The sequence below is a fragment of the Orbicella franksi genome, chromosome 14 (genome assembly GCF_964199315.1).
Source record: "Orbicella franksi chromosome 14, jaOrbFran1.1, whole genome shotgun sequence".
NCBI lineage: Eukaryota > Metazoa > Cnidaria > Anthozoa > Scleractinia > Merulinidae > Orbicella > Orbicella franksi.
The window spans coordinates 22,523,307-22,539,334 of NC_138158.1; the positions used below are offsets into that span (position 1 = coordinate 22,523,307).

Consider the following 16,028-nt stretch of genomic DNA (forward strand, 5'->3'; position numbering starts at 1 on the left):
GGAAAAACTGTACCTTCTGTCTTGAGTACCGCCCGAGCCCTGTGGCCTCGGGCGGTACTCAAGACAGAGGGTACAGTTTTTTCCCAATACGGACCGACCTAGGCTGGTGAATAACATATATTTCAAGCTAACATTATGTTCAATTTATATGGGAGTTTGGGAGAGATGGCTTACAGAGTTGTGAGAATATTAATCAAGAAATATAAAACATGTATCGTGTTTCTATCGAGTTATAGAAACACGAGAGAAAGTTTGGGAGAACGAGAAATGCTGTAGGAACACAAGCCGCAGGCGAGTGTTTCAACAGCTTTCTCGAGTTCTCCATAACTTTCACGAGTGTTTCTCGATAGAAACTCCATAGAAACACGGAGAACATGTTTTCTATTTCTTTTAGAAAACACCGTGTCGAAAAAAAGGAAAACAGCTTGTTAACTTTGATTATCAAAGTGTAAATTCTCTTTGCTCGCGCCATCATTACGTCAACAGCTCATGCTAGTTCTATGTTTCCATCGAGTTATAGAAACACGATTTTTAACCAATAAGCGCGCGTATTTTCTTAGGACTGTTTTCTAATGTGTTATGTCTTCCATTTACAGAAGTGAGAAAATCCCCCAACCGGCAAGGCCTTGCCGATATAGACAACAAGATCAGCAAACTTGGATTTGTTAAGTAAAATAGACTGGAAACCCCAATACACGTAGATGGTCCACAGGAACCCCTCACTTTGTAACATTTGTTTGAATACTGTACTGTAAATGCTGGAAAAAAGCCTGCAGGGCATTTGTTTTTGAAATAGGATAACTTAGGGGATGCTTACTCCATGGGGAGCGACCGGTACTTTTTATCTTTCCTTATCATGGCCAGATGGTAATTTAATGGCAAAGGTCACGATTGGTTTTGCCTCTCACCGGTTGAGAAAGTGGTGGTTCTAACTAATCAGAGAGCAAAGTCAGTAAAGAAAAACCATAGCAAATGAAAATTACTTTTGACACTCAATTGAAAACCGCTATAAGTAAGTCGATTTTCTGGAAAATGATTGCCATATATGAAATTTTATATATTTATCTGGATTCTGTGAGAGGTTTGGAGCAATTTGAGGTATTAATGTTATAACGCCATCGGTTCGCTTTAAGAAAACGTTCTCTGAAGTTGGAAATTGTTAACGCGGGGGTTTGTCATGCCAGTATGGACGGGCGAAAAGAGAGGTTTACAACACCGTTAACGTTATAAAAACTTCATTTACGGTTTACTAGATCCTACAAATTTCGTTTAAATTCATCAAATGAATTCACGGAGTTAACAATTACTTCCTGGACAGTAACTGGCCCCCTAATGATTTCAGTGTAATGTATTTACCAAGGTTTTCAAATTCGATTCGGCCGTGAACGAGGAAAGGTGCAAGAAATTCACAGGTCCTTTTCTCAAGAAGTCAACTTTATGGGCTCATTTCGTTTCATTTTAAAATCCTTGCATCATTGCCTAACTATGAGCTAATCGTAACCGTGGAATCATGTCTACACACAACCCTGAAATACGTTTAACACTTTCGAGGCCCCTTTCAACTGCATTCCCAAACCTCCTCGAACTATTCATTCATTTCATTTTGTATATAGTGTACGTTTAACTTGTATATACCTGATCAGTGAATAAAAAACTTTGTCGGGAGAAGTGGTACTTGGTACTTTAATTTATTTCATTTTAATTTTAATGTAACTTATTTAGTAGTACTGTTTGCGTATTAGCACTGAAAAGGTCCCATGGGAAGTGCTAATAAAATTTGTATTGTATTGTATTGACTGTAAGAAGACGGTAAAGAGAGGTAAGAGCGATCCTCGCGGCTTCTCCACTCAAGTGTCCGCTGGAAGAGAACTTAAAAGAAGAATTTGGGAGAAGAAAAGAGACTGCTCGTAGTCCAAGGGAGATCCCCGCTGTGGGCTCAGTCATACCCCGATGACCAGCTCACAACATCTCTTCATGATAAACATGTAACTTGTGGGAGTGAAGAAATGGTCAGCGAAAATATAATTATCTCGTCTTGAAAGAAATTCCCGTAATTAATACCATACGTAGCACATGAAGAAAGGTAAGGAGGACACATCACGACTGTAAACAAGAAAGAGCTTCCTTATCGGCTCTTTGTGGTCCTCTCCCCATTTTCCCTCTCCTTCGAACTTAATCATCTTTGAAATAAATTTTCTCTGGCCACGATAATCGGAACACTTCAGGAAGAGCAAAAACAATCAATTCCAAGAACGTTGCCAAGGACAACGTGGTTGCTTGCAGCCGTGTATTAATTAGTATAGAGAAAAGCACTGTTATTATATGAAAACGAAATAGCAAAGGAGAAGAAAGGTTAGGGGTGACGGAAGAATTTGCCAAATACTCCCGAGGGCACCGGACCAAGTGGTACTTGCTTAATCCTACTCGCGGAACCTCAGAGTCAAAACAGTTTCTTGTTTCCTGCGCACCGGCGTTTTTGAGCGACAGACGGCAACCGGAAGTGGGGTTTGTTCTCTTTTTGCTTCCCTTAGCGCTACCACATTTGTATTACTAAGTGTGTTTATTCTTATAAAGACGATTTACTGAAAATTTGTACACAACCACTGCCCATGAATACGAAACTTTCACTTCCGGTTGCAGTCCTTCGCCTGAAGTACCCCTTTGCTAAAAATATTGTCTCCGCGGCGCATGGAAGGTCTTCCTGTGGGAAAAACCACCTACTTTTATGAGGACAATATTGCGTCATAGAGATAACAAAAATTGTTTTATTTCAAATGTTTCTAAAATTGCCAAATTTTTGTAGCAGTAAGATTGAAATCAAACATTTAAAAAAGGCGACACACCGTTTAAGTATTATGTAACTTTTTTCACTGATTTGTATTATTATTCTACATTTTGTAATTTACACCTATTTGTTATACAGTACTTTATATAAAGTCACTCACTTGTAAACATCCTTTAACTGAAGATGAATACTGAGTATCCGAAACATGTCTTACAAATTTAAACGGTGTGTCGTCTTTTTTAAATGTTTGGTCTCTAAAATTGAATAGGATAGACTTACTATACATGCAACACTGGGCTGTTTACTCCATACTAGTGTGCCACTGGTTCGTCCTCATTACAGACATTACAAACTCTTTCTCTTGATAGGAGAGGGAGGAATGTAGACGAAATTTGGACTGGTGGCAATACATAACGGTTACAGAGAACAAATGATAACAGGAGGGCACTTCCACCAGTTTGCTAATTGAACACTAGGCCGGTCATGCATACACCACCATCTTTTACAAATTAAAAGACCTGGGCCCATTTTATTTTTTAAAGTACGATTAAGTGAGTCCGAAATTAGAGCCAATTTATGGCTGAAAACTGTGGCCATCGATTATGGCCCCGACAAAACAAAAAAACTTGGCTATAATGGCAAAATTAGTGGAGTAATGTCAAGTAGAATTAAATCCACTCTCGAGCTACTGGGCTGTGATCAGTATCCTCATAGCCTATTCAAAAACAAACATTATAGTACTTTAACAGATGGACCATTCTAATTTCGTGTTTATTATGAGGAGCGGGAAGGGAGGGAATGGGGAGGAGTGCAATATTTGACTACCAAAATTTGTAGTCGAAAACGATTCCTATCACCGACTAGTTTGCAAGATATTTCTTTTAAAGCATCACCATGTATACGATGTGGAAATGGTTTTGCAGGATTTGTCTGTTTTGCTTTGCTCCGCTTCGCTATAAAATAAAATGGTCCATGGATAAACTGCTGTTACTTTAGGGTGTTAGCTCGTCTCAAGCAGATCTAAGCTGCAGTTTTCTTTTCACCACATGGGACTTTTTTTACAACTTAATTAATCAATTATTTTTTAAAACGTATCAAATTCTAAAGCGAGGGACACTACTGAAAAAATTGTCTTCATAACCTTGCTTAGAAACGTCTAGAAAAATATTTTATGACTTAACTAAAAACTCTCGCTAAAAATTAAATCAACTCTACTTGATTTTAAACTGATTTTTTTCAAATACAAGTACATGGAACATTCTATCTGATAACATGGCCATGACTTCTGATCATCGGCATCATCATCATAATTAAATTAACTTAATATAATTCTGGAAATCAAAGCAAACATGAAGCTTATGACTTTTACAATTTTTTGGATGTAACATCATTACACCCGACGCTATTAGCCGTAATAGTTAAACTAAAACAACTCGAAATTGTCGACATGTCAGCTCCCTGAGCGAGTACCTCTTTCTTGTCTCGGCGTCGCCATTTCTACCAAACAAATGCAAAAATAATCAGGCATACTATGACACCACCGTTCACTCTTATGGACTACATTAAAAACGCTTCTTGGGAGACACTTTTCTTGAGTTACAGTTAAGCATCTCCTGGACATGGAATGATAAGTGGAGAGAAAAATGACAAGTGGAGAGAAGTTTTGTGAATTTTCAAAACAGGCCAGCAAACCAGGAAATTGGAGCCCAGTTAAAATATTTGACTAAAACTTGATACTGGGGGATTTGAGCACAAACTACGAGATCAGGGACAAGTACAACTTTCAAACTTCACGACAGTCATCTCCACAGAACCCTCGTTCTTCACTATTGCTTAATAACTGATAACGAGAGTTTAGAAACAGGATTGATGTATGAAATGATTATGCGAACAAGAACTAAAAAGTCGTGCTCGTCCTTAATCTCGTATTCGTAGTAAAATCTAAGGGTCCCTACTATATTGGTGATATCAAACAAATGCCCAGTCGTCGGAAAGCAGTCCATGACATGAAATTATCTGGACCCCTGATGATACTGTTACTACATCAACAGTTTAACCTGTTAGAAACACCCCTAATTTTAATAGGCCGGAGCTGAGCTTGGTAACTTCTATTTTTTATCGTTGAAGAAGGACTGTAGGGTATTGAGATCCAACATTTTGCAAACTGTAATTACATGAAAATACGTGGGAACAGATTCTGAACTGCCTCAGTTACATTTTGAAAAATTTAAAGTGGCTCGAAATTTCCTATAACAACTTTTTAACCGTTACAAAAAAATCTGTATCTTAACTGGCATGCTGATGGTTGTCCGATTTTATAAAATGAGGGTCGCCGGGCTTATTTTTGAGTTATGATCACTTAGAACCAAAATAAGGGGTGTTTCTGACAGGTCTGATATCGTCCCTATGATAACCAATTTTGCAACAAAATACATCATAACTTAACTTGTTCACCAATAATTGAGAATTTGTTTGTTACCATTCCCATAGTATCAGCTTTTCAAGTGTGCTAGTACTGATCCATCAAGGTACAAGCGCTGGGACGCGGGGAAACTGGTTTAAGCCTTGTGCGAACATTTGTGGCTATGCAAAAGGAAACCACAATCTTGCCCTTGAACTCCAGACCAGGGGTTGTCCATGTAAAGCAATATGATACCTTTTGACTTCCGTGTATATGTTGTGTTTCAATTTTATCCTTGGTTTAAATGTTTTTTCTCCCTTTGTTTTAAACTAATTATCATGCATTATCATACATTACCGTACCCAAAAACAAAGGGAGAAAAAAATTCAAACCAAGTATAAATTTGAACCACGACACATATATCGGTAACGCCTTCCAAACCTCCTTTGAAATTGACAACATTCTTGTTTTCTTGAACAATAGAAGGGTTACTGATAGATTAACCTTTCAACAGATCATAGACCTTTCTTACAGTCAGGTAGTGAGTAAAAGAAAATGTCCTTCTGTTCAAAGATCAAAGAAATCTTCACTTACCATTTTTTTTCTCCACATTCAAGCGTGACGTCATCACCAATCAGCACAAACGGACCCCAGTACTTAACGGCGCTGAACTGCTGCGTCTCGCGAAGAGATTTCATGGCCTGGTAAAGAGCCAAACTGGCTCTTTTTCCATATGCTAGTTGTTTGTAGAAACTTTCCATGAACAGCAACGTTGCTTCGTCATCAATCGCCCAGAGTGACACCAGAACAGACCGGGCACCAGCACATAGGAAAGCACGAGCGATGCCGACTACACCTTCAGACTTCACCTCTCCACGACCACTGTGACAGCAGCTAAGCACAACGAGTCTTGCTTTAAGACGCGCGGCCTGCACATCCGCCATTGTTAAAATGAAATCTTCTTTCTCAGGGATTTGTGATGCCCGTTCGACGTTGGGAGCTAAGGCTATTTCTCCAGTTTTCGGACATCCGTGTGCTGCAATGTGCACCAAAGCGACTGAGGTAATTCTTTCCAGTACTTCACTTTTTGTTGCATCTCTTCCAGTAAGAGGTGTGGTGTTTAGAAGTTTCGCGATCATCTCGACCTCCATTCTGGCGTAAGGCAACTGTGTTAACTTCATGGGAATCTGATCCACAGAAGGATCTCCTACGAGTAATGCCCCAGTATTACTGTGGAAGTCGTTAGGTGACTCTCTGATTAGCTTTAACGCTGTTAGTGAGGGAACAGTCGTGATCCTGACCGACTCAGTCAATGCAGAATAAGGAGCAAGGCAAAATGCACCATCCGGGACAACGATTAGCTGATCATCTCGGAGCATGTCTGCAACTGGGCCAATAATTACATGAAACAAGGAGCGCAAAGAATTTAGTGACGTGGTAGCGGACTGTGTTTGATCGGCAAAAACGGGCACTCTCGTGGATGTTGGCTCATGAAGCAGCACATCCAACGAACGATTCTCGCATCTTACATCAACACCTGCGCCAATCTCCTTTAAAAAAGTTTCCATTAACTGGGATGCACTTCCATCTTCGATTACCGTTTGCTTAAATCGGAGCTCGGTGCCTTTTCTCGTAAACCAATAATTGATCGTGTTCTGATCCAGTGCTATGAAAACTGTTTGTGTTGACGACTCATGCAATACAGATGAGATCGTTTCTTTGGGACTGAAAGATATGGGTGCGTCAATGCCATATTGTTCCTTCAATGCATCCGTCAGCGCCTGGGCTCGTCCTTGTTCAGCAGCACACAAAGCCTTGTCAGTCTCTCCATTCTTGAGAAGAGTTCTCCACAGAGCAGTGTACGCATCTCGATAGCGATGACGAAAATGGATCTTCCAGTCATCTTCTGACTCCAAAAGAGCTCTTCTGTCGTTAAAGAGCCTTATGCTCGATTGATAATATGCCTTAGCCTCACTAAAAGAACCCTTCTTATCGAAATCAAGGCCTAGTGAATAGCATGCAATTCCCTCTCCAGCTTTGTCGCCAAGTTCTTTGGCAATAGCCAGGTCTAGACTGTGGTACTCTATGGCTTTTTCAAGATTACCTAGATTATGGTAAGCGTTGCCTAGGTTACAGTAGGTACGTCCCTCCCCAGCCCTGTCTCCTAACTCTTTGGCAATACTAACATGTTTCATGAGATACTCTATAGCTTGTTTGAAATTACGTAGGCCTTCATAAGCATTTCCTATGCTTCCATACGCCGTTCCCTCTCCAGCCTTGTCACCCAATTCTTTTGCGAGACTGAGGGTTTGTTTGTAATGCTTTATAGCTTGTTTAAAATCGCCTAGTTGGTAATAAGCATTTCCGAGATTTGCTTCAGCATTTTTTTTCCCATTGTTGTCTCCCATTACTTCTGCAATACGAAGATGTTTTTCGGCATACTCCATGGCTTGTTTAGAATCACCTAGACTATGATAACAAATGCTAAGATTACCATAGGCACCTCCCTCCCGAGCTCTATCCCCCAATTCTTTCGCGATATTAAGACACTGATTATGGCACTCTATGGCTTGCTTGTAAAACCCCAGCCTTTCATAAGCATTGCCCAGATTTCCAAAAGCGAATCCTTCCCTAGCCCTATCTCCTACTTCTTTGGCAATACTTAATTGTTGTTTGTGATATTCTGCTGCTTGTTTAAAATCACCCAGACAGTAATAAGCAATGCCCAAATTCCCATAGGCAGTTCCCTCCCCTCCTCTGTCCCCCACGTCTTTGGAAATTCTAAGATCTTTTGAATGGTACTCTATTGCTTGTTGAAAACTACCCAGACTATGATAAGCATTGCCGAGACCACTATAGGCCGTACTTTCTTTGGTCTTATCACCCATTGCTTTGGCAATACTAAGAGCTTGATCTTGGTACGCGATGGCCTGCTTAAAATTACCCAGCTTGTGGTAAACATTACCCAGAATTCCACAGGTGTCTCCCTCTCGAGGCCTGTCCCCCAGTTGCTTGACAACACATAGATGTTTTGTGAGGTGCTCTATAGCTTGTTTGAAATCACCTTCTTTGTAAAAAGCAACACCTAAAACTAGATCTTCGTTGCTATTTCCTCCCCAAGCCCCATCTCCCACCCGTGAATCGTCCCCCATCTCTTTGGAAATTTTGATTCTTTTGATGTAATACTCTGAAGCTTTTTCAAAATTACCCAGACCTCTATAACCATTTTCCAGGTTCCCATAAGCTTTTCTCTCTCCAACCCTGTCCTCCAGTTCTTTAGCAAAACTAAGGTGTTTCATATGGTACTCTATGGCTTGTTTAAGATTACCCAGACGATTATACACAACGCCCAGATTTCCGTAGGCATTTCCCTCTTCAGATTTGTCCCCCACTTCCTGGGCAATACTAAGAGCTAGTTTGTGAGATTCTATGGCTTGATCAAAATTGTTTAGTTTGTCATGTGCATTTCCCAGATTGCCATAAGCTCTTCCCTCTGCAGCCCTGTCCTTCATTTCTTTGGCTATACAAAGATCTTTGGTGTGGTTATTTACGGCTTGTTTAAAATTACCCATTCGGTATAAGGCGTGCCCCAGACCTCCATAAATTCTGCCTTCCCAAGACCTGTCTCCAATCTCTTTGACAACGCTTAAACCCTTGAGGAAGTACTCAAGAGACTTTTTGAAATCTTTAATCCTGTAAAATGCTTCACCCAGATGGCAATAGACCTGTCCCTCACCAACCTTATCACCCAATTCCTTGGCAATGCTAAGGTTTCTTAAATGGTTCGCTATCTCGTCTGGGGTTTTATCCACCATCTCCGCGGAACTTTAAAATGATGTCAAATGTACCTCGTTACTCCAAGCTAAGTACTTGCCTAAAGGAAAAGAAAGTTTGAGAATCTCAGTCATCTAATCACATTTAGGTTTATTCGCATTCTCTATAAGGCCGGTTCGTTTTCTCGAACTATAAAATAGTTTTATCACTAATTACTGTTTTCAGTCAAGATCAATGTGTTACTTACCCTTCGCTGAATGATGACATTAATTCTTTCTCTATTGAAAAGACCGTCAAGACAATGACGGAGGTAAAAGACCATGTGTAATTAAGATCGCCAGCTCTTAAACCAGCGTGGGAAGGGTTGGACAGCCCGTTGATTTGTGTGATTGTTTTCAACGAAAATTCGTCGTAGCTCTCATTGTACACTGACTACCGGGCTTGTTACACGATTAGTTATGGATAGATTGAAAGCTCAGACCAGTGCGTCTGAGTGAATTGGTGTCTCCAGACGCGGCAAAAACCAAATCCAGTAGAGGAGGGGTGGGGAGGGGGATAGGGTTATCCTTTTGAAAAAGTCATTATGGTACTCATCTGAGACTTTCTAAGGGGTCCATTCAATGAATTGATGTCAGTAAGAGTTTATTAAAAGAGACTTTGTCCCACATTAACAAGTGGGTGAAAAAGCGCGCCAAGGCTTTTAATTCCACTTTTTTGGAATAAACGCGTTGGTAATGGTAATGGTAATTTATTTATATACCGCACATATCACATAGTTCCAGCGAACTGTGGTTTATTATCAATGTGTTGAATATAAAGGCAATTATCCCACTTTATTTTGAGGAATGTCGCGTGCATGATTTTCGCCACCTCGGCGACTAAGAATCAGGCGATATTGAGCGCGATTTTACGGATAACTGTTACCAACATAACGGTCGGAGTACTGGCACTGAAAATTACTTACTTTCGCTGACCACGTCCCAAACTTGTATTTGACTTTTTAGGTAAACGCTGTAGAGATGATGAAGCCCCGCATGAAAATAAATGGTGGGTGAGTGACTTGCTGAGGAAACCAACAAAGAAGAAGAATGTCATGCTATCTAGTGGTATTAATGCAGGGTAACGGTTCTGGCTAAATGTTAGAGCCTTTAACAAATGGAGTTACAGAAACGGGAGAGTTGTATCAGAAATGTGCCCTACACGTCCTCATATATCCGCCAGAAAATTATCCTTCACACATTTAATAACAGACAGATCATAAGACGCCTTGCAAGTTATACAGCGCTGCAATTCGATATTTCAAAGGTTTTGTTTTGATGGATAAGATGTTTTGCTCTCCTAAGTTTAAATTCTTTTACCCTGCTAGCAAAGGTTTCTTTCTGGCAAGGCTTTTAGCATGTACGAAGTCGTTCGCGTCTCTTCTATTTCGCGTAGTCGGCTTGTTTACTTCTCTGAGAGAAACCTCTGCCACGAGCCGCTTACATTTCTCGTTGAGCATGCGCTAGATCGTAACCAAGTTACTGTAGAGATTATGACGTAAATCTCTCCTGACACGATGCCGCAACCGTTTTTTCGTGTACAAAGTACACCATTCAAAACAGAATATAACGTTTTCGAATGATAAGGAGTTAGAGACTCGATCGTACAATTCTCAAGAGCTCTTAAAGCCTTCTGGACTGCTTCGTTGAGACATAAACGAGAAAGACCTTTGGCAGCCACCTTTCGACTTCACGCAGGCTCATTTTTGCACAGCAAATCAGTAAAAATAGATGCGCATGAGTTGACAAACTCGTTTGAACCGTTTTTAACCTGTTTATCACGTGATCTACGACTACGCGAAATGCAAGGGACGCGAACGACTTTGTACATGCTAAACGACTTGCCAGAAAGAAACCTCTGCTAGCAGGGTAAAATTCTCTCGGAAACCAGTCAAGGACATCAATTGCTCGGTCAAACAAAATTTAGAGAGGTTGGATACGTTTGACCAACGAAATAGATGTAGATTTTGAGTTCATAGTACTTACATCTTGACAACCATCAAACGCAGGTCTGTCCATTTGGTTCAGACATTGTCTCGAGGGAGTACTGAAAATACCTAGAAGGTATATAAAATGAAATTAGGTTTTTCTTCATTTTATGCACCTTTGGCGGAGATCACGAGGAAACTATTTTTTCTGTTAATGACAAAATATAAGTAACATGGAAATTAACAAACTTGATGACATTATCATCGTTTTTGTTATCCTAGACAATAACCCAGAAAAATACTTGTTATACAATGGTTGGCGTAAATCTCGCGTTTTGATTGGTTTAGAGGAATTTGCGATTAAAGTACAGACGCACGGATGATGTTATAAGCCGAAAATTTTTTTCAAAAAAGCAATGTATAAGAGAAAGATATTCCATTTGGCCGTGCATGTGTAATCTGATAACACACGGATGACGTCAAAACGTGGTAAGAACAAAGACGTAAGCTACGTGCTACGGGTGAGTAGTGTTACTGATTATTTGTGAAATTATCTCATTACCATTTTACCACTCATCAAAGCTCTGAAGAAATCAAATGATTCTTATGCCCAATTCAGACTCTTGCTTCTGCCGTACCGAACTAAATTCAGGAATTAAGATCAACAAACGCACAGCAGAAGCACGGCGTCTGAACCAAACTTTTGAATTAAGATCGGCAAGCAATTAAGTTTGACAAGCTCTGCCGTGCTACACGACTCTTGCACGACAGGGATTCAAACGTCGTGCTTCTGTCGCGCCAAACTAAATTCATAAATTATGTTAATGTGTCTTGGCCAGATTGCGTTCCCTCGGGGAGTTAGGAGGAAAATTGTTACGAGGCTTCAGTAAACCCTGAATTTGATTCGAATCTGGCACGACGTCTGAATCAGAGTTGATTTCTTGCCGTGCTACAGTTGAACCAAATTGCAATTTAGTTCGGCACGGCAGAAGCACGACGTCTGAACTGGGCCTTAGAGCATTGTCGGTTGCACTGTCTGATACTCATAAGAGCGTATCAACTGGTGGAATGTGAGCGGTCTTCTCAGAAACTAATGCATTTTATGAGCTACTTTCGCAATCGGCATTTAGCTATCAAATTAACCCCTTATTTCAAATACATCACCAGGCGGGTTTTTTGTCAAGCTGATAGAGGGGTTTGGAAAACTCTAACCTTGGCTGGGTTGGCACTAAGACTATTGAAAATGAAACACTTAGTATTAAAACAACAGAGCGTTACAAAGATGGGAAATAGTAAGTAAAAAATCTATTTTCTGAGACATAACACAACAACATGGCAAAACCGATGATTCTGGAAATGCCTCTGAAGATAGATTCTAAGAAAACAAAAGGTTGTTACAAAAACGTCTGACTCAATATCTGTATGTAATTTGCTGCCCTTTTGAATTTTAATTTAAACTTGTCTCACTCTCTATTGTCTGAATTTCATCGTCGAACGTCGCTGCTTTAGAAATTGTTCCATTCCCATCCTAGCTAGCAATGACTAAAACAAATAGACTTAGGTTTTCCACCAGTTCTTTAACATCAATCGCAAAGTAATCCTTGTCTTAACATTCGATCAAGTATATGCTGATTTTAATCAAGACCGTTCCAGTGTGCGCACTTCGGTGCTTTTGCTTGCTTTCGTTTCCACTTCCAAAGAAATGACTGGTTAGATCTTATGATCGTGTCGCTAGGACAACAAGGCTTTTATTTAATATGAAATGTAGAGTTAATGTATTAAAATTGGCCGAAACGTTCTTATTTGGAGTCAGATCAGGCAAGCTCACAGAAACACCCTCCAGATAAGATCTAGAAATTTCGCGACAAACAGTTTTGCATGCAGTGGAAACTCGATTAAAAAATCCCAAACGTGTTTTCCAAAGCCTTACTTTTACAGCCGATGATTATAATGTAATATTATAAAGTACAAGGAGGAAAGATGGATTAATTAAGTGATGTTGGTGGACTTAAATGACAGATTCAGAGATGTCTGCATAAAGTTAGAAACAGCAGACAGTTGTTATCATGCATGATCATGGTTCGAAATTATCGAATTTGCATCTAACTACTATACTATCAGGGAACGACAGTGCGTTAACCGCACTTTAATGCCTTCAGTGCATCACTTACCCCTTACTCCTTCTCCTTGAGGCAAAACAGTGGTCTGTAGAAGTAAGAACTCGAACCTAAGACAAACAGGGAAATTGTTTCTTAGAGAAGCGTAATTCAGTACGCCACAATAACGTGGCAGTAGTCATGCATCGTGCATGGATGATTGTAGCGGAAGTTATTAACATAGGATTTAATATTTATATGAACGTCATAAAAGAAACTGCCAGAGGTTAGCCCTACGTAGGATTGACTCCCTTAAAAATAAATCCTTGAAAAATACAAGAAGAAGAAGGAGGAGGAGAACGAGGATGAGGAGGAGGAGAAGAAAAACAGTAATAGCTAAAGGTCATGGTAATTGTGACGGTAACGGCAACAATTAAACATCCATACATCCTTCACTATCTTGTGGTCAGGTAAGGTGCGTCTAAAATGGAGACTGTTTCTTGTTTTTTTGTTTCTAAAAATACCTTGATAAACACAAAGTTGACTATATAAAAGGGTCAAAGCTCTTCTCTCTTTCGACAATACCTCATTTGCCTTTTGTTTGCACGAGGAACGGAGTTCGAACTGACGCGCAGAGCGTTGCACTTCTTCATAAGTTAAGCTTGTGTGAACAAACAGTGCTACAATAGCCAAACAATTTAATTTGTGAATTAAAATGAAAGTTTGTTTGAAAACTTTGAGTTTTCATTTCACGGGTTTGTCTGGGTCAGCGCCAACAGGTACTGCATACTAAATGCGCATCTTAGTTGGGTGTTCTAATTTCTTGTTGTTTTCAATCTTTTTTGTCGCAAACGTAAATAATCTTGAAACTTGTTGCATTCATTTTAACCTACTCGTGGCTTAGACAATCACGAAAGAAAAAAAATCTACAATTTAACCACCATTAATTTTATGCTTTTCTCTTCGTCATTGTTAATTAGCAACTGAGACCATTTCAACTCGGAAAATTGGCAAATTGCGAATTTCAGAGCTGTAGGAGTGAGGCTGATTTAACTTTTTCCATCCTTCGCCCCTTCGATTCCTGTCAGCCATTTTGTACATCCGCTGATCAGTGCATAACGCTTGGTACTATATACAGCCGTTTCGAGAAAGGTTGTCGGAAAATAGCACAAAAGTGCACGCGACAGTCATGTAAGGTATTATGGGTAGTTTTAAGTTCCCAGTTTCCTGACTTCGGCATTTTAGAGAAATCTGTGCGGACGAGGCATCGTGGATTTGATGTATTCACATATCTATTTATTTATTTGACTTATTAATATTTATTGATCACCCGATACCCAGATTACCTTTCTGGATTGTCGCGTGCACTTTTGTGCTTTTTCCGACAACCTTTTTCGAAACAGCTATATATCGCTCATGTAATAGACTAGAATTCCACCCATCAAACGCGTATACTTTACAACCAAACTTAACGGCCAAATGAAAAAGCAAATTTCATCAAGATACTACAAAAGACTAAGAAAAGATATACAGAACAGGAGGAAGTTGCATAGGGTCATAATAATGACGGGAGAGTAAAACGCGCCAATTTGAAAGGATTCTTGCAACTGTCCCACTGTCTTCCATTGTAGCTTTCCCTGACCATGACAAGATCGTTTCCCCCTCCCTTTACCCTGGCCGCTGGAAACCCAGAGAAAACCTCTCAGGCAAGGCTCTAGGGTCCCTCAGGGCTTCTTGAAGTTTTACAAAAATGCAAGACAAACAACGCTTATTAATATAATCTACATTATTTCAATGGCCGTATACCACGTTTTGAACGAATTAAAACTGACAATGCTAATGTAATTTAAATATGACCAAATATGGATTTGTAATATTTCAAACCCTTCCCCCGTTCGTTTCCTAGTCTTATGCTATTTTACAGAATACATCTGTTAACCCCATCGACGAACCAGTACAATAGGAGAATACAGTCGCAAATATCTAAACTAATTTATTAAGCGTTTTCCCACTTATTTCTCAGCTGGCTTGGTTTTCTTTGCTCTTTTCGGGGGAATATATTGCCTACCCCTGGCAATTATGAAACGACTGAAAATTCGGTGTGGCTTTAATTTACCTGTCTATTAAGGGCGTGTTCTTATGAGAGGACGTGCTGGCCGGTTACCGAGATCTTGGTGACCGGGATGAAAATTTTCCCATATGAAAACTACAGCCTGGGTGACCGAGACGAAACTTTTTTGACAAAATAGCTTAGCTTTCACAACATAGCGGCCAAAATGGCATAATGTTTGCCGTGTATGTATTTCCACTTCAGAAGCATGCGAATTAACCTTATTAGTAAAGCTACAAGAGTCCACAAAGCTACGACAGTCGCGAAAGATACAAATTTATGTTTCACCATTTTGGCTTTGTTTCTCGAATTTCATCTCGGCCGACCGGGCCGAAATTTCCCATATGAACAGACCAAAAAATTCGTCCCGGTAACCGAGCCAGCCCGGTTACCTGGCTCACATGAAGAGGCCCTTAGAAATTAACAGTTTCACTCAGACTGTTAATAGACCTCTTGACAATCTTCACATAAAAAAATTGCAAAAGTGATGATAAACTTCAGTTAAAGCCAACTTAGCTTGTCATTCTCGACTCTCTCGGTGAGAGTTTTCGAAGCATTTTCATCGAGGTCAATAAAATCAAAGGGGAAAGTTGAGAGAATTTCGAACATAAGATTAAAACAAGACTAAGCAATAGCTGTTATTACACTTATCAACGGTTTGATATACAAACGAGGCGAAAGGGTCAATTTTGCTTTGTATCGACCCTTTCGCCTCGTTTGTATGCGTTTTTAAACAGGGCTCAACTGTAATAACAGCTCTTAAAAATTTGGGAATTGTAGTTCTGCGGGACAGGGTGCGGGATTGGGGACGAGCCATGTAATGAAATTTCATAAGCCAATGGTCAAGCCTTATTGAGACGAATTACCAGAGACTCTCTTAGGAGCGGATCATATAG

The 16,028-nt window shown here is 39.9% G+C and overlaps 1 protein-coding gene across 3 annotated transcripts; it reads right to left on the reverse strand.

Annotated features, from left to right (window-relative positions):
* Positions 1-1,199: 1,199 nt before the first annotated feature.
* LOC145467523 (uncharacterized) lies at positions 1,200-13,645 on the reverse strand. Of its 3 annotated transcripts, none has more exons than XM_081451068.1 (4): positions 13,098-13,645; positions 10,985-11,055; positions 9,925-10,023; positions 1,200-9,060 (listed from the first exon to the last, which is right to left on the reverse strand). In XM_081451068.1, exon 4 carries the CDS (start codon positions 8,999-9,001, stop codon positions 5,777-5,779), a length of 3,225 nt encoding a protein of 1,074 aa, XP_081307194.1. In that variant the 5' UTR covers positions 9,002-9,060; positions 9,925-10,023; positions 10,985-11,055; positions 13,098-13,645; the 3' UTR covers positions 1,200-5,776. The 3 variants fall into 3 exon arrangements, with proteins under 3 accessions (XP_081307194.1, XP_081307196.1, XP_081307195.1); XM_081451070.1 differs by having other exon boundaries at positions 1,200-4,282; positions 5,781-9,060; positions 10,985-13,645; XM_081451069.1 differs by lacking the exon at positions 9,925-10,023 and having other exon boundaries at positions 10,985-13,645.
* Positions 13,646-16,028: the final 2,383 nt, after the last annotated feature.